Genomic DNA, 24372 nt, shown 5'->3' on the forward strand with positions numbered 1-24372 from the left:
CTGGAACAACCCCACACAATAAAATCCAAACTCACAAAACCAAAAAATAACCCAAATCAAAAGCCCAACAGTTCATGTTCAGTGAAAAATTTGTCTCTTCCCTAGAAGATATCACTTCCAGACTCCACAGCTCTGACTCCCTCCTTCTGGAAATTAGCTCCCAAGAAACTGAAGTTAATTCTATTAATGACTATTTTTAGGAGCACTGACAGTTAATGAGAAACTCAAGGCATGGAATTGTAGTGTTATTCTCCATCCAACAGCTATTTCTACTCATTTTCTCCCAGATTTTGCCCCAAAATAGATGATCTGAAGACTTCAGATCTAAGCTCAGCACTAATAGAAGAAGATTTGCAGGGAGAAAGTTCATTTTTCAAAAATTATCAGATTCCCCAGCTCCCTCAAGGAAAATGAAGCACAACTATTAATTCACTATCAGTCTTTTTAATTTAAATAAAACCCAAGCATCCACGGCAGTGTCTGTAGGTTTTCAAAAGCACATATATATTATGATTTTTTTCACTGGTGCTTCTGGTTTCAGAAGATCTAAGAATTACTGCATCATTGGGTATTTGTGTGTTCCTCTAGTGACATGAAAGAGTTTGATTTTCCAAGAGAAGATGCTGAGCCATCTCTGATAATCAAGACTGATGCCATTCTTTTCCATAAAGATGCTACTAGACTACACTGATATCCTTCAACTCTTAGATCATATAAGCCTCTTCTACTGAGCATGATAACAAATGCTTAGATAAATATTGAGAATTCTCTTAGTCTTTTTACCTCAAGACATTTTCTTCAGCTTAAAAATAATTCTGATGTCTCTTTTCTGCACATCTCCATTTCTCCATATTCTTTTGAATATATAAACACTATAACATATCTGTACTGGTTTTTACTGGTCTCAGGAGTGCTTTATAGAGGGAAGATCTCCCACTCCTATTCTTGATCTCCCTCTTGAAACAAGCAAAAATCTCACTAGCCCCTTTGTCTGCAGACTTACACCAGGAATTGGAGTATAGCTGTTTTTTCATTCTGATCACCAAACTCTTCTAGAAGCACTGCCTTCCAAGATGAAGTCCTTCCATTCTGTAGAAACCTCTTTCTTCTGAAGTAAATGACTTAATAAGGAGCTTGTAGAGTAGGATTTTCTTTAAACGCACAAGTCATCCAAATCATTCCATGCTTCCCTGAGCTCAGTGACATCGCTGTTCATCTGGGTTTTGTGTCATCTGGAAGTTGTATCAGCAACATTTATACTTGCTCCCGTGTGATTGGAGGAGGTGTTGAACAGAAGCAGCCTACTGTCAATTCCTGGGGAACTTCTCCATCTGATGATGATTTTCTGTTGTTAGCTGTTTGGAGAGATGTCTCTGTTAGCCATTTAACAGGTTGTCTTGACAGTGTAGGGCATCAAATGAAATAAGATCCTCAAAACAGATGAAGTTTACTACATCTACACTGTCATTTTATTTCATTGCTTTTAAAATGAGAAGGTTTACTTTTAATGACAAATTCAGCACTCACTATATTGACTTTAGAAACTCTAGTCACATTTTTCTGAAATTACAGGTGATTATGAGAGCCCAAATTGAGGTACATAAAAAGGAGCACTTTTCTAAGAGACAGTATTCTGTAGTTTCTGAATATCAAGGATGACAAACAACAGATTTCAATGGAAATCAACAGCTGTTCATTTACTGAATAGCAACACTTGTAAACAGAACTTGTAATAAGTCCCAAAGCTCATACTCCTTGGAAAATACAGTTTGGGGTGAAAAAGGACTAGGGTGAGTGAAAAAGCAAGGGACTTGAGGTTAGAATATATGACATTCTGCATTTCTTCTGAACATATTATCTCAGTAGATGAGGTGGACAGAACACTTGCATTCAGGACCAACAGAAGCCAACTAGAATTTGAATTGCTGATAATCTGATACTCCCCCTCTTGAGCCATGACTTCTTCCCCCTGACAGCAAGATGATTCATCTCAGCTCTAATCAGGCATTTAATTTCACTGACTACATAGCACTACAAGTGCCTAAAAGGTGATACACGGCAGAGGAAATGAACACTTGTTCCTGGGTTAGCAGGTGCCATTTTGTGTTAGGAAACTCCTCAAACTGTATATCTGGTTAAACTGATGGTGAATTGATTCTGAAAGTGGCAGGACCTGTTTCATTTACACTGTTTTGCTGTTTCTTCAAGTGGATTCCTTCCATCCAAGTTTTGAACTTGGCCTTTCTGTTTGCTCAGAGACAATCCTCATTGGCATAAATAACAATTTTACTTGAGTATGTAAATGGCTACTTAATTCTTGTCATTCTAGATTTACAGTAGGCAGTGGGGAAGTTAAGGGGTTTGAGTCCACAGAACAATAAGCACAGGCAGAATAAAGGGTATGAGATGGAAGAGATTCAACTGAGGAAGAATAATGGGGAATATGTCAGAACTTGACTCATGCATTACAGGCACAAGTTTTTTTGTATTGTTTATAGAACTGAAGATTTTTTTGATAAATATATTTGGGTTTGGCAATGGATTTTGTAATTCAATAATGGTGACATATTCCATTGAGGACAGAAAAGTGTGAAACTATGGATCCACACAACTGTAAGTTTTGTTGTTGCTGGAAAATTCATTGCTGAATGATTGCTATTAAAAACAGTTAGTTAAAATATGAACTCTTTCCATGGAGAACTACTGTGGAAATTACTAGGCTGCCAAATTGAAAGAGACTGTTACAGATGATGAGATCAGGATCTCTTCTTTCTGGGCTAGCTGTGCAGCCAGAGCAAGGACACAGTAATGATAGTCTCTCTTGCCTGACACGAGGTAACAAAGGGCAGGATTTAAAAGCTGGTACTCCACCAGCATGCTTGCTAAAGTCACTTTCCTCAGGGTAGAAAGGGCTTTACCCTGGAACACACCCCTGATGTTAAGTGCACACTTCTGCCTCTCTGTACACCACCTGCAGCATTGCAGGCTCAGCAGGGTTCACTGGGACATGGTTCAAGAGCAGGTCTTGGGAAGGACTGGAGAAAAATATTCTCATCAGGCAAAACACTGAAAGCTGGCAGAAAAAAAACAGGCTTGTAGTTGGATGTTGGATGGACTTTGTTAGGTCAGGTTTACTAAATTTACTACATTTTCATTGACCTTGGTAAAGACAAAGCTTGTAAGTCTGACATTCATCTGTTCTGCACTCTGTTCATTGTCCTCCATGTCATCAGAAAATATCTCATCCTCTGAGCTCTGACAAAGTATTCCCAACCACTGTCTGAAGCATGTTGTCTGGAATTGTCCTGTGGGAGACAATTGCTATTTCTCACCTGTTAGTTCTAATCACCTCATTTTTCACCGCTGCAAATCCGGTGAAGGGACAAGAACGACACTCAAAGCAGGTAAGCAGTGTGTTACGAAAACTGCATCTGTTGGCTAGGAGGAAAGGAGATAACAAATCTTTAGGTTATTTCCTTGTGAATTCTGAGGCGAATATTCTGCCTAATCCTTTTTCAGTACAGAAGGATTTCTGTAGGTTGCATATTCTCTTTCTTTTAAAGAAGATATTTACAGCTGAACTAGAATGGCACAAAAAAATTAGTAGTAACTAATGAAACTCATTGGAGAGGTGTGAATCAATACTCTCACTATCTAACTGTTCACTCTGCTAGACATAACACATATTTTTGACAGCTGTCCTCCTTATGAGGATTTAAAAGCAATTTAAATATCAATACAAAGTCTTTGGAACTGAAAGCATCTAAGGAAACCAGATGACACCAACTTGAACTACAAAGTTTGCTGCCATCCTTTGAGATACACAAACCTCAAGGTAAGTTTCACTAGACACAAATGTTTTGGGCTGTTTTGAAACTTTTTTTAGAAAGAAGCATTTTTTAGAGTTCTGCCACTTAGGAATCTCTTATTCAAATTATCCGAGTTTTGCATAAAAACATCAAAGGCTGGCTCTTGAGGATGTCTTCAGAGAAGTGATCTCATTTTAAGTCTGGGAGGATGAGAGTCTCTGACAAATGAAGGGAGTCCTTGATTAGATGGCAAAAGACACTATGCTGCTGGTAAATTCCTAGAAAAAAAGACTGCCTTGTATGGGTACGAGAAAACCCCAGAGATGAAAACTCTTCTAATCCTAGAAGATTCTATTAAATGAAATATTATATGCTCACAATACACCTAGTGCCTGGAAGGCACTAATTACTAACCCTTTTCTGCCTGGGGGCTTCCTCAAAGTTTAGATATGTCTCAGCCTGATCACAACCAGATCAATCCCATCAATGGTGTGAGAAGGTTTTTAAGCCCCCAAACCTGTGAATGAGCCAGTCTGGCATTTCTAGCTAACCACCCTCCAGAGTGACTAAGCTATGCACCTGCCCACGATGTACAGGTGTCAGCTCTCCTGCTGCACTTGATTCTCAGCCATTTTCATGTATTTGGCTACCTGCTGCACCAGCAGGGCTTCCACAGGCAGCTGTGGTCAGGGCATGCCAGCACTGTGGCATGGCATAAGTGGGGCTGTGCTGGCAGCCCCCTGGACACTGCAGCAGTTCTTAGAGCCTGACGACAGAGCAATTTTCTGCAGTCCAGAGAGAACTCCTGGTCTGCCCCCAGATGGCTTGGCTTGACTTTGAAGAGGTTCCTCAAGAAGGACAGTGCTAAACAACAGTGAATTTAACTTTAAAAAAGTACTTACAATGGCCTGCAGCATAAAATGAAGCCACAAGATGTTGCTTGAAGGCATTCCAAAGCTCAGCTAGCAGAGGTGTCTCCTGCCTGTTACAGGGCAGCAATATCACCCACACAGGCATGGTTTACTCACTTCACTAATCTACCTGGTCTGTAACACTTTGAAGATCCAACTTGTGAACACAGCTCCATTTGAAAATACATACACAACCAGAATTGGGTTCCATTTGGAAATTAATTAAATTTAGAACTGGCTTTGATATCCCTGTCTGTGTGAAAAGTGTCACAGAGATTGCTGTATTTTGCTGCCACCTTATTTTTTTGAGGTCAGGTCTTTCAGTATGTTGCTAATACAAACTCACATTTGACTGCTTATCTTACCCTAAGCCCTTATGAAGCTCATTGCAAAGCCATTTGAGCAATGCTGAATGTTTAATGAAATCAATTATCAAACAGCCATGTTGTCGCAGCCTTAGACGTTTTAGCAGTTAATTAGCTTGATGCATAAAAATAAGACTCCAACAGATTTTTCTGGAACCCCAAAACGTTGGCCAGTGTTCAGAGGTGATAACAAACCGGGGGGGATGCAGTTTTCATGCATTCCACGGACCTCACTTTCAAGAAGCGTTTAGTGAAGCACTGAAAAACATGGCACCCGTAATTGCTACTTACTCTCATTAAAACATTTAAGCTTCCTCGTGATGACAAGCAGCACCCACTTGCCACTGTGCTAAGTAGTCTCTGCAGCATGGCTTGGAAGAGCGTCTATGCTGAGCGTTGGCACTCAGCAGTGTTTAAATTGGACTTCTTCCCCCATTTTTAAACAATTGTTTCTTCCTCCAGCTAAATTTTTCGTGGACCTTAAACAACCAGCTGACAAACAGGATGTTCTTGCTAGCACCACATCACCCCTCCCATCCTAAATAATATAGATGAATATAAATCCACAGCACTTCCATGCGTATGAATGATGTGCAGAAGAGCTTTAAGGTGGTGCATGGCCGTGAAAAAGCACAGCACTAACCAGCTATGAAACGCTACATGCACTGCGGTCCTCCCCTGAGCGGGGACGTGTCCGCTCGTCGGGAATCCCCGCTGGTGCCAGGGCGGATGCCCGGACACCCCCGCAGGGAGAAGGCGCTCAAGGCGTGGGTCCCCGGCAGCGCGGGGGTGGCGGGGGCCCGGTGCGGGGCGGGGCCGTGCCCCGGCAGGGCAGCCCGTGCGGGGGCAGAGATGCCCGATCCTGCCGTGCCCCGCCGCGTCCTGCCCGACCTGCGCCGCCGCCCGCCCCTTCCCGCTGCCCACGGGCGATCCGCCGGGCGCGCCTCGTCCCCGGGCCGCTGACCCCCGGCCCCGGGCTCTCCCCCCTTCTCCTCCTCCTCCTCCTCCTTCTTCTCCTCCTTCTCCTCTCCCCTTCCCCTCACCCTCCCCCTTCCTGGCCGGGCTGCGCCCCCCCGGCCGGCCCCGGCATGAGCATCTCCATCCCGGCGGGGCTGACGGAGCTGCTGCAGGGCTTCACGGTAGAGGTGCTGCGGAGCCAGCCCGGGGACCTGCTGGAGTTTGCCCTCCAGTACTTCGGGCGCCTCAAGGAGGAGGCGGCGACGGCCAAGGAGGCGGCGGAGAAGGAGCCGAGCGGCCGCAGAGCGGGCACCGGCCATGACAGGGGCACTCAGCCGCCGCGCCGGGCTCCCCCCGACGCCCGCGGGGTCAACTTCGCCGAGGAGCCCATGCAGACCGACTCCGAGAGCGGCGAGGACGAGCAGCCGCCGCCGCCGCCGCCGCCGCAGCAGTTCCCGGGTAAGGCTCCCCCGCCTCGCCGGGCCCGGGGATGGGGCGCGGGTGCGGCCGCCCGGGCTCAGGTGCGCGGCCGGCGGGGATGCGGACACGGGCAGGGCAGCGGCGGCACGGCGGGCACGGACCGCCCGCGCTGACGCCAAAGAGCGGAGCCCGCGGGAGGCTTCCCGGAGCCCGCGGCAAACTTTAACCTCCCCGGCTTTCCCCGGTGTCCGCCGTGCTGGGTGTTTGGCGTACAGGTATCAGCAGCTGCATCGCTTGTAGCGTGTGAGCCTGTAATAGTCTAGCGAAGGTCTATCTATATATTTCCTTTTTATAGGAGAAATCTGCATTCCGTAATTAGTGCAAGGGTATGAAAACCTCAGAAGCCATCTCTCATGGGCATGTTACTGTATTCACGCACTTGATTAAGCGTTTTGCGTAGATGTACTTATTTGTGTTTTAGAAAGTAGAGCATAATTTAAAACATAATTTTTTCCTGAAAGCCAAAGTGAAATTTTCTGCATTTAGAAGGGCCTGTGGAACAAGTGTTGCTGTGACAGCAAAGAACATTTGCGGTATCTTTGTGTTTGAAGGTAACACCGATCTACACGCAGCTAACGACACCTTCTCTTTGTGTGGCTGACAGGTTTTATTTAGAGACTGTGTCAATCCATCTGCTGGTGTGGGTTACGGGACGGGTAGGAGCTGCCTCTGAAGGGTGCACCGTGCTTTGTGTCATGAGCAGGCTGACACAGTAGCTTAGATGGAGAAGAGGAAAGCGTCCAAGCATCTTTATCTTAGTTTTTTTGAGGATACCTTGAAGTGTATCTCATCATATCGTCAAAGCAGTCATCATCCCTCCAAGTTGTGCTGGCGGTAGATTTACTTAGCAGAGTACAGAAGGCAGTTGTTTGCTAGTTGGATTTCAGTGCGGGTTTTTTAATGATGTGTTACGTGTGTTTCATCAGGAAATGTAGATAAACAAGTAGGCGTTTAAGAAGTGGGTAAGTTTTCAAAATGCTTCGTGTTACCCCATAAGACAGTCGCCATTCTTTTCATCTGTTCTTTGCAGCTATACCCACGTGTATTTAATGAGAAATGGAATCTGTCAATCAGGTTCTGCAGATTTATGTGGCAATTTTAAACTCTAATGCTGATTATGTGAGATTAGTAGAAATTTGAAAATTTGTTGTCTTTAAAAACTGAAATGGTCATAATGTGGAAGAAAAAATTATTACCTTAATTCACTAACACTGGATGTGGTCTTTCAAGCATTAATTATTCTAACACTAAACAATCTCATTGGTAAATGGAAAACTGGAATGTTGTATGGAGGGAAGTGCAGAAAAGTAGTTTTATTTATTTATGTGTTACATACCAGTAACTTTACAGAGTGCTCTAAGAAGCTTTCTAATCTTTTTGAATGAATACTAGTAATCAAGGCTTTTTGTTGTGATTGTGAAGAGAGAAAGCCATTATTGTCAATATTCTCATTAAGGGACATGCTAGAATCTCTTAGTGTGATGAATTGATTTACTTGTTTGACCAAAACCCTTTAAAATACCACATTTTTAAGCCTAATATATTTTGAACGTTTAATTGTATTATGGTTTGTAAATTCTGTCAGTTCAAATAATTATTAATTAAAAGAAACAAAAGGTGAAAATATTTGTGAAACCATGTGAAGGGTAATACGAAGTAACTCATGGTAAATGATTACTAATAGTTGGCTTGTGTATGTGTGCATTGTGCAGGAGTGTGTAGTTTAAATTCAAATTTTATATCTGCCCTGAATATATTCTTCTAAGGTAACATAACAATGCATCCCCTCAGCCTTTTGTTAATAACTGGAGGCATAAAGGCTTGTACTCAAATATTTGTTTAATGGGTTTAGATTCCAATTTAAAAGCATGTTTCTTCTATGCTTTTGCTTTCTGTTTCTAGAAGTAGCAATTTTTAAGAACTGAAGTTTGGGGGAAAGTTTTAAATTTTTTTTTGCCTTTATGAATTATTGAACTTCTTCTGTATGGCAAATTTGTCCTGTTTGCATCCTTAGGAGAGAGCAATAAATTTGGAAAGTTGATAATCAAATGTAAAATGAAAACCTCTGTGAAGGAGGTCAGACCTGGTGGTGGTATCTTTCCTTTGCTAAAGCTGTACATTTGAAATATCAAACTGACAGTATTCCTTAATTAATTCAATCAGAGCATTGCTGAGCTCTCACTGTAAATGCTCCAAACCTATTTTTTTTCCTACCAAATGTTTATAAATACCTACAAGCACTGCAGTTGAACTCTTTGTCAGTATTAGTTTTGTCCTTGAAATGTATTTTGGAAGGTACATGAGCATTATCCTATTTCAGAAATGATGAGCTGAGGCATAAGCTGTGTTAAAAAGAAAAAAACCCTGTACTCGGGATTAAGAGTTATATGTGAACCTTGAATTAAACTCTGTTGAGTCTCTCCTGTGTCCATTACCTCAGCTGCACAAATCACATAAAGGCAAAAGCAGTTACCTTGTCTGAAGGGAGAACTTTGTTGTATTGGTGTCATAGTATTGAATTGGCACTTGGAGTTAGGTCACCTCAGAAATGATGTTCTTTATGTCAGAGCATTTCGATTATGCTTTTTGGAGCACACGGTTTAATTTGGGAATGCTTTTCAGTTTTTCAAGTTGATTCATTTGTTTGGTTTAAAAAAAAAAAAGTACTTGTCCTACATGGGTGTATTGACATTAATTAGTTATAACAACTAATTCCTACTAAAGCAAATAGCAGACACTAAATTGAATAGGAAATATACATAAAAATGACCCCTATTTTAGAAAATGTGTCTTAACTTCTAGCAGGTCTGAAGTGCATATTAACATTTATTATACTGTGTCTGCAAAATTTGAAAATGCTCATTAAATTATTTGTTCTTTTTACAGTGACTACACTTTTCTTCTGACTTTACCACTTACATGTTGATTTGCAACTTATTTTGATGGGCAATAACCTATGCAATTTGTAACAGTCATTTTCAAATATTTTCCGTAGATAGAAATAAGTATTTAATCTAGCCTTAATATGAATTAGTAGGGGAGTTTTTTGAGGTAACATTGCTGTTCTTTAAAAAATTATAAAGCTGTATGTATCATTTGGCAAGACATAGCCTCTGTTTACTGTATTTTTCTTTTGTTTTGCTTTACTTCAGTTTGTTTTGGTGTCTTTCTCAGATAGTGGTGTATTTTAACAGGAAAATACTCCAGCTGTCCCTCTCCTCCCCCGTGTGCTTCTGTTGGTGTGTTGGTTGCTTTGAGTTCCTCCTTTGAAAACTTGAGCTAGAAATTGCAAGTCTGTATCTCAGCTTAACCCACTGATTGTGCCTAAATAATGTGAGATCACTGTTTAGGTAAAAGATACATCTTCTACCTTACCATACCAATTTTAAAGGCCTGTCTTTATTTTAGTTCATTTATTCAGTCTGAAGTGATTACAGATGTACTGTTCATAGAAAATTTGAAAAATAGGTAAATTGTAGAAACCAGAAAAAAACGCACATAACTACAATTGTGTCACATGTAGGTAATGGGTAAATTAGAGCAGTGGAAGGGGTCAATAACGAAAAAGGAGCAATGTAAAAATAAATACAAGTTGTAGTAGGATATTCTGAAATGAGGGGCTGAATAGAAAAGCATATGAATTTCTTATAATTGTATATATTCAAACTAAAATCTGCAGTATGGTGGATAGTGGCTGAAATTGCTACCATCTGATATGTACTCAGCCAACCTTAGAAATGAAGTTTTAATAATTTTTACAGTCACTCCTTTGAAATGCAGAAAGAAATAAAGCATTATTTGTGTGATTATAAGGACAAAGCCAATTGGAGCCAGGCTGGGGCAGCCTCACTGTGGATGCCATTTGGAGATGAGTTTCCAGCCACAGACCAGTCCCTGGGGAGTGTGGCACTGCTGGACCACTCCTTGGCAAGGCTTTGGGCCAGATCTCCTTGCAATTTTCTAGACTATATCTGCTGTCCTTCAGAGTATAACATGCATAAATTAAGTGTTCAGGGTGGGTGTTTGGGAAGAAGATGGATTCTGTGAGGGAAAAGAGTTCCAGGTGCAGGAATTTGGTGCCTTGCTGGTCCAGTGGGCTTTGGTCAGGGGTTGGCTACTGGCTGCTCTTCTCTATTAGTGTACACAGCCACAAAACCACAGATCTTTCTATCCTTGCTGTAAATCTTAAAAAAAGCAGATTTTTGAAATAATTGTTTCCAGTATTTTTAACAGGAGCAAACAAAAATATTTTCTTTCTGCTAACAGTTATTTTAGAGAGTAAACCCAAGCAAGTTGGAAGTTGTCTGTGGTTTGTTTGTTTTTTTTTAAAAATCCTTAATCTGACACAGGTGTGTTATTAAAGTTTTGAGGTTTGTCATCAAGAAACTTAGTTTGACAAAATTATAAGCAGCTGGAAATGTGAAGTTGTAATATGTACCATTTAGTAGCCTAATGTATCAGATGTGTATCTACTTGTGATTGTAGATGAAAGGGGTACCTCTGACACAACCATTTTTTAAAAAATAAGTATGTTTATATCAATAATGTAGTTGAAATGATAGCAGCCTCCACTAAAAACTATTTATGTATCCCTGCTTAAAACTAAGCATGCATGAGTTTAGGCATCTCTGCTGGCTAATATTTTGTTGAAGTTTGTTAAAGTGTATTGAAGAGAAGCAGGAGAAAATTCCAAAGACCTATGGACAGAAAGGTAGTAGAACTATACTGAAAATATTTGAATTTGTCTTCAGGTTCTTTTTCACTAAAGAAACAAGGTGGAGATAATTTTGGCTGACTGTTCAACTTGGAAAAAGAGAACAGCATTAATTCAGGATGTATAGGAAGACAATTTTGCTGGCATGGGTTTGTAGTGATTGCATTATGAATTATAAGCTATAAGCAATGTCAGTACTAACATTTGCACAGCAACACTCAGTTTCTTGCTTGTATCACATCTGTTTCAAAGGAAAACTTGCTTCCTCAGGAACTCTCTAGGAATATTTTTTCACTTGCTGACTTCATTTCAGTTTCCCAAATAAACCTTATATTTTCTGTTCCCTGTGTTTACTCTTGTTTATGCACTTAAGTGAATGTAAAAAACCAATTTATTTCCCTGCTTGTTAAGAGAATAAAGATTAATCTCTGGACATTAAGAGAGTGTGTGTTTTTAGAAAGCACTCCTACAGCACAATGACCTAGTGCTTGTGACTTGCAGAGAAGTGCTTTGTGCATCTGTCAGGAAGTTAAGCTTGGTTTAATACCTGTATTTCTCATGGTTTATTCCAAGTCTGTTATGCAAAAGTATTGCATTGTGTTCTCTGATTCTGTCCAGTTCCCTCAGTCTGTGTGAAATGTACCTAAACAGTCAAATCTCTGCAGACTTATTGGCCTTAGCTGCTCCTGTAAATCTGGAACATATGGTTTGGAAATGACACATTTAGGTCACAAGGTACAGATTAGTCAAGGTACAGGCTGCTGCTGCACTTCTGGTTTTCAGATATCAAAGATGACCTCTGGATTGGGGAATTTCATTTGTTGGGACAGTGATGAAAGAAACAAGGAGGCAAGGTGGAAGACAGGACCTGGAGGAAGAAAAGGAGTCAGTGTGTGGTAAGGAAAACAAAAAGGTAAAAACAAGAGGAAGGAGGAGATGCAGAGCTAATGGGGGAAAGATAAAAGAATCGACAGCACATGTGAGAAAGCACATGAAATTCTCCCCCCTTAATTTTCTACTGAGCTATAGCCCTGCTGTCCCAAATTTATGTCCTGAGTTTTCTACTGAAATTCTGTTTGACTTATAAATATATTATTTCAGAGGAGCATAAATAGAGATTAACTAAAACCAGTGGTCAATGGATGTTATGGATGTGAATTTGGTCATCTGATGCTGAGAGATCTGTTAAGTGTTTTGACATGGTCATCTCTCATATCACCATGTCTGAAGCCTTGTAACAATTGCATTTTAATGAAAGTTTCAACTCGGTTTTTTTTATGGAGGATCCAGAATGGTTTCGACCATTTTCTGTTTTAAAAAAATCATAGCAGTGGTCATTATGAAGAAAGTCAATGGGCACATGGGTACAGCTGCCACCTTCATGGCTAAGAGAGCCAAGAGGGTGCTGATGAAGAAATGAAATGTTGAACAGTACATAACAGACAGGGTGAAATGTCTCTACTTTTAATGCTTAATACAAGTCACAGTGGTAATTTCAACTGGTTATTTTAATGGAAGTGCCTTAAAGTCATGCTGTAGTGTAACTATTGCTAACCTAGGTTTGAAATCCTATTATGAGCTTCAAGTGAATGTAATTATATATAAGTTCTGTGCTTTAAAAGGGGTAGCAATTTTTAAAAAGTGAATGAAGGAGGGAGAAGAGTTTGAGAAAAAGAGCCATTAAAAATGGCTCAGTGTTCTCTGCTTCTGGAATAGGTCTTGACATACATAAATTGGAAGAAGAGGTGATTTTACCAGGGATGATACATTTATCACATAGTCTGTTTGATATTGTTGCTTGTTTTATGGATGTGGGTGCATAAAAGATGAACTCTGTGTATACATGAATTACTACATGCTAGATAAACCTGTCAAAAGAAATAAGCTTGCCTATAAGTATATATTAACATAAACATCCATCAATTAGGATATTGTTTGAAAGAAATCTTATGAGAATTCTAAAGAAAATACACACTTTTCCCCCCCTTTTCTTTGGGACATTGGATGATGATACTGGTATGTCTGGATAGGTTTATACAGGGTTTTATTACTGAAACCCCTTATCCTTTCAGGGAACCCTTTTAGGCTAACCCTTCCACATGCTGGGTAGGAAGGATCACCCATTTCCTGCATGGAACCAAACAGGATATTTTGATCATGATAAGTAATTATAGACTTGGGGTTTGTTTAATCTTTGTCTTTATTGAATACATTTTTTTGGTCTGTGGATCAGTTTTTACTCATAGTGCTAAACAAGACTTTGTTGAAGAGGATGAAATTTGGCTTTGAGTGTGCTTTGTTTTCTTTTCATTTTTTATGTTTCTAATTGACTGGCGTTATTACACTTTTCCTTGTAGAAAAGCATCATGTTTGTCAATTTAGTTTTTCATTAAAAAATATGAGGAGCTGTGTTTCAGTTTTTTGCGCACTTAGTGATAAAAATAGCAGAAGTACTCACAGAGAATTTCTATTTGCAGTTTCTAGGCAGTGTAATACACAAATCCAGATTTACATCAATGCAGCAAGTAACCCAGAAGACACACAGTTTTGGGGTTACATAAAAAAGATGATGGTAATCAAGTGTCCAGTGCCTCATTCATCATTTCCAATGATTCCATGTCATACAAAAGCAGGGGAGGTCTGAAATGAAGGGGGATGGAGACAGGCAAGGGTGCCTGAAGTGCATAGGAGTAAAATGCAGATTGTAGGTACAAGGTATCCTCAGAGTGAACTGTACAGCAGCCATATGGCAGTTTGCCATCCTTTCCATAAACGGCATCCTTTTAGCTTTGCTGCTCAGAAAGTAATTTGTGGACCACAGATAAAATAAGGAAATTATAAAGAATAGAACAACAACAAAATAAATCCAAATTTTAATTTAATCGGCCTTGCCCTATTGTGCTATTACACCCTGGATAATGGAAGGTAGAATTGTAAAAAGCATGCTGTAACAACACAAAATGTTTTTCACTTACGTGTTTGACTCTTAAATTGCTTAATGAGATTAAAAAAAAATCATCAGGGCAAGAACTTGAAGCTGAGAGCTTGAGCAGGTAAAGGCTGATAATGAGAATGGCTGTTTTACACATACAGTTTCAGTTATGTGACTGAAGTGGTTTCTGTAAAGCTGGGCTAAAAGGGACAATTAGTAAATATTATGAAGACTTCCTGAGTGGTAGGTCTAGAAAATTGCTGTATAAAATAGATTTTGAAAGGAGAAGTAACATGATCTTTCCTGCTCAGTCATTCCAGTTACCATCCTGCTTGTATAAAGATTTTTATAACAGTGTCAATCCCTTCTGAATCTCTGTGATGCAGATGTCAAACATGTTTTTAGAAATAGTGGTAGTGTTTTCATATTGTACCTTTTTAGCAGAGATGTCCATTGTAAAGCATACCAGACAGGAAGAAAATAAATCCTTGCCCAGCACTGGAAAGAAAACATTCCTTGCAAAGCCTCAGTGTAGACTATAAATAAAAGATGTACTGAATTCTTGGTGTTGGGATGAACACAAGCTCGAACCAAGGGTAAGCATTCGGATTTGCCTGCCCAAGCACACAGGCTGAAATTCTTGGTGTGTTTTCCCAATCTGACTGTAATGATAGTTTGTAATGCTAGTGTGAAAACCATAATTCAATGCCATGAGTTGTAAGGCATTTGTAAGTGTTGCAGGAGATGGGTTGATTTGAACTCAAGCTGTCCATGACAGTTTTGCTGTGGCCTTTTTTGGGTGACCTCACATATGAATATATATTGTCACTGCACTGATCTGGTCCTTCCAATTTGTTTCCCATTATTTTAACCACTGAAATTGTTCCCTTTTAGATCCTCTCTCTGAAGCTGTCACACTTTTCATTGATGCTGGAGAACTCCATCTTTGGCCCAGTAATTGCCTTTGCTAAAAAATGCAGACTAATACCACAAGTCCTTGAAATCAAGTCCTTTATCAAGATTTTTTGCTATTTAATAACTTTGAAATGAATGTCTAAAATCTAGTAAATATGTTTAAGTATTCCTCTTGTTTTAACAATGGTTAATATGACAAAAAGTCTAATAGAGGGCTGGAATTGTCCTGAGATTTCTTGTTCTCTTCCAAAACAATGTTTGATACTCATCACACTTGCAGTCAGAAACAATTACAATATGTGCTATAGATATCTATCAAAATTTTATTAAGACTTCAAACAAAATGTTTTCTACCATTGTAATAAACCCATTTTTTCATCATGAATGAGTTTTGAAAGTTGCATATTCTTAATAATTGATGATATTAAGCGTGGAGGGAGAGGTTTATTTTTTGTCCCCAGTTATGCTTAATTTCTACTCAAATTGAGAAGTTAGGATCCGGTAGCTTTATCGATCTGTTTCTTCATGAGCCTCTTTAGTACTAGACCCAGTCATCATTTTATCTTTAGTTCTATTTTTGGGGTTTTTATTTTTCAGTTCTGAACTCATAGTGCTTTTTCTTTCCAGCCATTTTGTTCAGTAACTTTGAGTAACGTTCAGGCATCTTTCTCTAAACCCCATCTTTTAGCTGATAATTTATCTCTCTTTACTGGTTTTTAATAGGTAGGCTAAACATGAGAAACTTTGATTTAGCCTTCACCACTACAATATTTCAGCATATGTGAGGTAATTTAAATACAAAGTTAACAATCTGCCTTCCTTTCTGTTGCTTCAGCCTACAGGAAATATTTTTTAATGCCTAAGGCACATATAAAAATTGTTTGAAAGAAGATAGTAGTATTTAAGAATAAATAATCATCTAACTTCAATTCGTGTTAAAAAATTTATCTGCAGCATATTTTTGCATGTCTCCCTTGCTAATCTGTCAGTTTTCCCCTTCTATTGAAATGTAGCTGCTGCTGGCAGTTGAGGTGGGAGTAGATGTAGATTAATTTCCATTATCCACCTTGCAAAAAGAAGTAATTTGTTCTTCTGGTTTTGCCTTCTTAGTATCAGGAATAAAATGGAGTCACTGATTTAAATGCACCATAATTTACTGTCTATCTGGAATATATTGTCATGTGAACATGGCTCATCTGTAATTACTTCGGTTTATGGCCTCAAAAAAATGCAAAAAAGAAGAGGAAGACTGTCATACTTTCTTCAAGTCCATCCTTCAAATTATTTCATTAAGCACAGATGCAGGGTTTGGGAGGTATAGGGAAACTGAGAAGTCTTGGGAAATCTAATTGAAGAACAGTTGGAGCTTGTAAGAGAAAGCTCTGCTTTCCATGCAAATATGTGGGTGTTTGTCCTCTTCTCTGACTTTGTTTTTGGGAATTGGAGGCATTTCTTGACAAGAACTTCTGTAAATACTGCTAAAAAGACCCGAGTTCCATGCTACTGCCAAAATTGGATGTCATTGATCCATTTCCACCAAAGAGAGTTTTCCTGGGAAGCTTATATGGAGCACAGAAGTACAGCAGTGTGTTGCAACCTACTTCTTCTATATCAACCCTTTTATTTGGCTGAAGGATCTCTCTCATGCACTGGAATAAAAAAAACCTAAAAACCAAAAAAAGCAACAAACAGTGAAAAGAAACAACTGGTAATAGGCGATAGTAAAAGACAGTAAGAAAAATTTCATCTTTTGCTGCTGTTGAGAGGATATCAAGTGTTTTGTTTTCCTTCTTTTGCCTTTTTTTTCCCAGTATGTGAAATTAAGAAGGTTGCTTTGTCTACTCTTTATCCAGAACCTCAATCAGGGGCTAAGATCCATTTCCCTTGTTTTGAGATGAAGTATTATTTGCAGTTCTGTTTGGGAGTAATGGGAGATAAATCACAGAATGTGTGTGATCACCCTTCTCAGTCAAAAGGAGGCAGGTTAATATTTACAATTGTAGCATGACACTCACTGTCTTCATAGCTGTAACACCAGATAATATAAGACCATCTGGGACTGAGCTGATGTCAGGTGCATGTATAGGCCTTTCAAAAAAGGAGACAAGTATCTTGGATCCAGATCATTGTAGTGATCTTGGTGTCAGCTTGTACCTCATATTACTGAACTACGCTTTTTCATGTTAGAAAAATGTTTCTATGTCTACCTCAGAAGAATTCTGCCACTATAGCATCTGGAGCCTTGACAGAACCAAAACTAAATATGCAAATGAGCTTCAGAACGACATCCTTAAATCCTACAGGTTAAGGAGAGTGAGTATTAGTGCTTCTCCCTAATAGGGCAGGCTGTCTATTGCCTCTTCTAGCTTGGAGGTGACAGACCCAAGGTTCTTTTCTGGGAGCTGGCCTGTGGTCCCAGCCGTCAGGAGGGATCAGTCCCAGCAGGCACTGCTAGGGGCCCCATTGACGTGGCACAAGCAGGGCATCATTCCATTGCCATGGGGCAATTTAACCATTAAGCAAAACTATTTTTGTGTGGATAGATAGAAGGCAGGAGACTAGAGATAGTGGTGAAAGTAATCTCACCCCTAAGGAGTTACAGCTGTGCCAATTATCAAGCATTAAGAATGAGCCTGCCCTTAATAGGCCACAGCTGGATCCAATTAAGAGGGGCATTATAAAAGAGCAGGTTGACTGGTCGAGAGGAGAGATGGAGTTTGCTGGCTGTGCTGAGAAGAAGGAGTCAGTGCTGTGAGGAGCTGCCCATGAGAAACCACCGAGAAGGTATGAAACCTTTGCAATAAGATGGCAACATTTTTGTTCTTGGTATGAGCCTAGAGTTTTCTGTGCTTGCTAAGATGTGTTTAGCTTCTGAGAAAGCAGTTATTATTTGTGGTTGTGGTCAGTATGACGCCATCTGATGTCTCACCTTTGGCAATTATAGCAATGTCCTTTTCAGTGAATTTCTTTCTTTTATTTTTTTTTTTAAGTTTTGATGTTTAATTTGCTGAAGTTATTATACAGGTGCTTGTGAAGAGCTAATAAAACTGACTACACAGCTCTGAACCTACAGACTGGCACGAGTCTTGTTTCTTTAAATCATAGTGTGAATTTATTCCAGCACTGGCTGGTTGGTCTGGTGTCGTGGGGTGACTTTATGATCCCCAGCTGTCTGTTCTGTCTGTGCTGGGTGGAAGTTGTGCACCTGTGGGGCAGGTTCTGGAGCGAGGGGGAGCAGGAGCACATGGGTTCAGTTCAGCTGGGATGAAAACAATCCAGCTTGATGGCCTGAAAAGGCAGTGGGGTATGGCATGGAGTGTGTATTGTACCCTTACAGAGCTGAGTCTGGTTCAGGAAGCATTGCATTCCTAAAGGTGCACTACAGTGTTCAGGTGGAGGAAGCACCTGAGTGTCTGGTTCAGAGCCATGTAGACATTGAGAATGTCTAGTACTGATCAGCTGGCAGGCCAAGACTCAATTTATGTGACGTGTCCTTCAGGGTAGGTACTAGTTTGGTAGCTTCTATTTTTCACATATTATGAAAAACTTCTTTCCTTTGAGGCTTTTCTCATTGTTAAATTCAATTGAAAATGGTAGAGCAAGTTCAGATTTTTCTTTTGTTAAGGAATTTGTGTATCACTTGCAAAATGAAATTGCCCTTGCTTGTTTCCAGTGTTGGAATGGCTTCTGCTGAAAGCAATTTAAAATTGACAGGCAAGGTTCTGTGGAGCAACACTCTTTCTAAATATCAAGAATAGAAATGTAATTGCTGTGACACTTGGAGGACTTACCTGACTGTGACTGATGCTTGGAAAGGAGCCTGGTTATTGCTGAAAATACTTAGATGTATTGCTTAGATGCTTTTGTTTTGTTTTCATTTGGAAAATGTACAAAGGTCAGAGTATAAACACATGTTCTGCTTTAAAAATGTGAAGACTGAGCCAATAAGATGTACACATTTATTCCGGAAACCCTACTTTATATTTACTTCTGGCAAGGAACTGACATTGTTTAACTTGTGCTCTGCATTCCAGGACAAAACATTTTACAGAGCTGCAGAACTACTTTTTTTTCCAGATAAAGGGATGAATTTAGCTTTCCTTTTAGTGAGAGCCTTCAATACAAATACATTTTAGGTATATTGTTTTCCCCCTCTAAAACTAGCCTCATGCCTTTCTTGCATAAATTGTGTTTTAGAGGTTGAGCAGTTGCAAGGTTTTCTAAGGCTAACTTCTCCCTGTGTGGTTATTTGATATGGGGTTCTGTGTTCCTAGAGTGAGGATCAGATGCATATAACTGTGCTTAAGGGAATGGAAAGAAGATTGAAGTTTTGTAGTCTGTAGTTGGAAAGTTACACAAATTCCAGTGAGAATGTGAGGTGAAACTTGGCACTGGATACAAAACTGTCACTCTTTTCCTGTTTGTATCAAAAGAAATTTTAATCATACTTCTCAGTTTTAAAAAAGTGCTTTTGGTGATCAGTAGTTTTGATATCTAAGGTAATACGTGTTACTTTTATTTGACTGTGTTTTGTGTTGTCAGATCCTACATATTTTATGGAAGTGGTTTGATTTCTGAGTAACTTCTTGTTTTAAAAGCAAAAAGGAGAGCTTTGAAGTGGAGATGTAAAACAAATGAAAAAGACGTGTTTATCAGAATTACTGGCACATCTGTAAAACTGGGTAGTGATAATCTATAATACAGAAATTTTAAGGTCATGATACAGGAACACCTAGTGTACCTATGAAACTATATACTACAACTTCTTGTTTTAAAAGCAAAAAGGAAAGCTTTGAAGTAGAGGTGTGAAACAAATGAAAAACATGTTTATCAGAATTACTGGCACATCTGTAAAACTGGGTAGTGATAATCTATAATACAGAAATTTTAAGGTCATGATACAGGAACACCTAGTGTACCTATGAAACTATATACTATAGGAAATACATACTTGCCTGTTTTTAATAGACTGGCCTGATGAAGCTCTTGTAGTCCATCAAATTAGTGATAAAAACATTTTAAAATTATATAGGGTGTAATATAGTAACCTGAGGGTAACTTCCCATATCTTACCACTCATAAGAAATACTTAAAAATTGTGGGGGAAAAAATTTATTTTAATACTCTGTGGGTCTGAAATCCACAAGACAAAAGAATTTGGCTAAGTTTTTGTCTATTCTAGTCTCATCCCTTGATAAATATCCTTTAAGGAAAAAAATGATCCACAAATTAAAAATAGGGCTCTGAGAATTAAGACAAATTAGGTTAAATGTTCATGTATGTCACAGTCTTGCTGTGTGCCTTTGAGTGGTTTGCACTAGTGCCTGTGCAGAGTGGAATATTTGCCATTTCCAGCTTGCTGGGATCTTGTAGCAGGATGTATATGAAGGATTGTGAAGGGCTCATGTGTCATTGTTTGCCTACAATACTTAAACAAACTTCTGTATCTTTGGACTATAGAGTCCAGGGCCCAGTTGATGACAGAATTTACGAAATTTTTATCTGATGTCTTTTTTTCTGGCCAAATATAGAAAATGATGGGTTTATCTTTGATCAAAATGTGCAGGAATACCTGAGCAATCAGCAAAGCCCTTGTAAACAGAGGAGACCTATATGATTTGTTTAGGCTACAAAGATTGCCCTTAAAAGTGTAATAAACCTGAGACTGCATTACTTGATATTGCTAACTCATTTTGTCCTTTACCAAGTTGTTTGTACAAAAGGTGCCTGTGGCTGTTAGTATGGGCTCCTGCCAGATAGCTATTACAGAGTCCTACCTTCAACCATGTGCTCTCCAGGTCACATTTAACATAAAGGTCATTGCATTGACTCTGCCTATAAAAGGTGAATAAATTTTTGTTCTTAAGTCACTGTCTTTTTGTTAAAAAAAATTGTCTGTTTTTGTAACTTCATAGTTTTTTTAAAAAATCCACTATTAGGACAAAAAGGGTTCATCTATTTTTTTTCTTGCCCAAAATAATCTCCTCATCTTCTCTTGTAGTAACCTAAAGTGAATGCTCGGAATGTAACTGAAAAGCAATATTTATCCTGATTTATTAATTGAGTGTCCTTTAATTTCAGAAACTTCCTAAAGCAGTCTGTGGGTTTTGGGTTTTTTTCTTCTTTTGAGGAAGCAAGACAGAAATGTTAGAAAATTCCAATTTAATTTACAAAAGTGGATTGTTTTTTTTTTTTTCTGCTGAGAGTTCCATGCATGTTCCAGTAAATTAAAGAAGAAACTCCAGCGTATCTTTCTGGATACTTGAATATCCAGATCACTAAGCCAATCTGCTTTTTAGCATGCTTGTTTGCACATTGTCTTGGCTTCAAGAGAAGATTTTTAGTGCTTGCCCTTGGAATATGGCATAGCCTGGAAAGTAGAGCATTTTTTTTTTTTTCAGAGGTGTGGGTTTCTAGTCTGCCATGTACCCAGTCAGGCAGTGTTTTGTTTTCTTTTTTTAGTGCACTCTGGACATTTTCTGTTTACCTGCTCTAAAAGAAACAGAATTTCTTGAAAGGTAGTGTAGGTTGTGGGAAGACTATCAGGACAAGTAGCAATTTATCATGCACAGATTAAAGCATTTCTGCCATTTCCCAAAGCAGAGAGTCTGAGCAATATTCCAGATTATCTGCATCTGCTAGTCTGCCTTTATTCTGGCTCTGAATATTCCTGTTCCGTACCCAAATCTTGGATCGTATTCCCAGGTAGGTAAGTGTGAATAGACAATGTGAAATTGTGTTGGACTTCTTGGATGGGTCTACAGGAAAGGAGTATTTGGGTCATAACCTATGGCATTTGCTATGGTTAGTTGTAGCTGTATTTCAGGTAGTGGTGTCATGATTACATGCAATTTTGCTATGGAATCTGAAGTGGAAGCATAGTAGGTTTTTTTGTTGTTTTGTTTTTGGGTGTGGTTTTTTTTATTTAGTTTTTGTTTGGTTGATTGGGTTTTTATGGTTTTTTTAAGCCCTCTGTTGGAAGACCATTGTTTTATGCCAAGAATTATTTCATTGCCTGGTGACTAATCAGCCTGTTGGAGAGTTTTGCTATCAAGAGTCATGGAAAGTTGGCCCCTGCTAGGAATCTCACAGATAGTTACTGAAGGAAGTTAGGACAATGTTCTCAAGCATCTCTCACCAGGGAAAGAACAAAATGGGTGTGAATGTGACTGTGATGCTGAAGTTTACTTACAAGAGATGCAACTTTTCAAGTGCTGCCAAAACTACTGAGCAAAATGGAGAAATGCTTAAAAAATCCACTACTTGCCATTAGTAGACATTTCTGAATGTGATCTACAGGTAATAGAGCTGAAAGACATAACTGGATTTAGTTTGCATTGTGGAGTGCTTTTAACGTTACTGCAGTATCAAGAAAAGAAATTGTAGAAGGTACATCTTTGTATCTGTGCTTTTACTACCCCTTTTCCCAGGGAATGTTGTTCAGGTGCTGCCAGTAATCTCTGTTGCACATTAACACAACACAAGGTACTGAAATAAATTGGTGTCTGCAGTTTCCTTTGCCACTCCTCAGCTCACTTGCATGAGTTGATTTGTTCAGGACAGAAAAGGCATGTCCTATTAATCTCTCCATAGGGTCAGTTCAGCTGTGGGATCTCTTTGACCTCTCCATTCTCTTGAAAAAATGAGTTATTTGCCCTCAAAGATTCCATAATTATGAACGGGTAGGAAGCAGTTTGAGAATAAAGACTAGATACATAAAGGGGCTCAATTGGCAATATTTGGCATCATTATGCACAAATTACACCTTTGGGGCACAAAAATCTCCTCACTAAGTCAGGGTATAGTCCTGGGATGTTCTGAGTTGTTCCTGTGGAAGAGAAAAGCAGTCTGATAGGAGTGTAGGCCTGGAAAAATATGCTAAATGAAGGCATTATACCAAATATGTACTATTTTAGCTGCTGTTTGCCTCTTGGCACTGGGACAGTCACGTGCAGCAGCTTGGGTCTGTGTTTGATCATGGTCATATAAATGTACATACTGTGCTGTGAGTTGCAACACGTTCTGCATGCCTACATTTGCTAGAAGAGAGAGAGGAACAACAGGGTAGCATGTTTGAAAAGTGAGAGCTAACCATTCCAGGAGGAATTTCAGGATCAGGATGGTGTGATCATGGAGATGAGGCCCATGCTCTGTTTGCTTTTTGGTTGGTTGTTAGCCATCACAGTGGGCCCTCACAAGGGAATGGGTCTAAGTCCTGCCTGGTCACTTGGAAAGTAGCTATCCCTAATTGCCACCATTCTTTACCTGCCTGGTTCAGGGGAGAACAACTCCCAGCTGTTCAGTTTTGGAGGTGCCATTTGTAAGATCCTCAGTTCATTGTTGACAGCATGATATGTTGATGTGGTGCTTCTTTGTGTCATTCTTTATCCATAGAGAGAACAAAAATAACAAAAATTTGTTTTATTTTAAGTCACAGTAGCTCATTGTTGATGGATTTTTCTTGTTATTTGCATTCCTTCAGTTGCTTAGGGAGATCTCATATCTCCAGCAGCAGCAGATTGCATTGCTTCTGAAGCAATGTCAACAGGCCAGCATGCAGCTAACTCAAAAATTAAGCCTGTGAAGATTTGTGGAGGCACTTAGGTATCATTGTCACCAGGGATTCTTTGGAGAATTTCGCTCTTCCATGGCTCATACAGACATTCATTAAAGTCAACCTAAACAACACCTGGGGTCTCTAGGGCATCATCAGTGGTCTTGTGGATGTGGATAGTGGTTCTGACTGTTGGAAGGGGAGATAGATGCTTGTGTTACTCAAGCTGAATCTGTGTCTGACCTTCTCCTTGGACTCCTGTTGTCCCACACGTGCAGGGGTAGATGAGAGCAGACACTGCCATGGTATCCAAGGCCTGTGTTTGTCTTTTCTCTTCCCTTCTCTCTCTTCTACCTTTGACTCAAACTCTCAGATCTCTACACTAGTTTTTTGTAGCCCAGGCTTTTGTTGCTGGTGTTGCCCAGGTCTGTAGCCTAAGAGTACAGGCATTAACTAGAAACAGAAAAACAAACCCCAGAAGTATCCCAAACCTGTTCTCAGAAGCCACACTCAGACTATGAGAGCTTGGGGAAGGTGTCAGCCACCAAGTTAAGTGACTTGAGTAGGTGTGTTCCTAGCTGGTGTGGGGATACTGGGACTTGCTGAGTTTGGTGTCGTTTGACTAACTGGTTTGGTTGGCTGCCAGACATTGGACAGTTTGTCTTAGGTGGGAGTTATGTTATTTGTAGTCTAACCAGTGGAACATCTGGCTAGGAAATGGCTGGTAGGCTCTGC

At 39.6% G+C, this 24372-nt stretch overlaps 1 protein-coding gene and 1 long non-coding RNA gene across 2 annotated transcripts in view; one reads left to right on the top strand and one right to left on the bottom strand.

Annotated features, from left to right (window-relative positions):
- Positions 1-611: 611 nt before the first annotated feature.
- Positions 612-5503, bottom strand: LOC120509303. The gene is made up of 3 exons (XR_005629225.1): positions 5377-5503; positions 3333-3438; positions 612-1355 (listed from the first exon to the last, which is right to left on the bottom strand). It is a non-coding gene; the product is annotated as an uncharacterized LOC120509303 (long non-coding RNA).
- A 476-nt stretch (positions 5504-5979) lies between these two features.
- The window catches only part of PRKAR2B (protein kinase cAMP-dependent type II regulatory subunit beta), a 74898-nt gene continuing 56505 nt past the window's right edge, over positions 5980-24372 (top strand). The window contains exon 1 of the mRNA XM_039723780.1: positions 5980-6501. Coding sequence (XP_039579714.1) covers positions 6174-6501 — 328 coding nt within the window. The 5' untranslated portion in view covers positions 5980-6173. The remainder of the gene's footprint in view (positions 6502-24372) is intronic.

The sequence above is a fragment of the Passer montanus genome, unplaced genomic scaffold (genome assembly GCF_014805655.1).
Source record: "Passer montanus isolate IOZ18808 unplaced genomic scaffold, ASM1480565v1 scaffold50, whole genome shotgun sequence".
Taxonomy (NCBI): domain Eukaryota; kingdom Metazoa; phylum Chordata; class Aves; order Passeriformes; family Passeridae; genus Passer; species Passer montanus.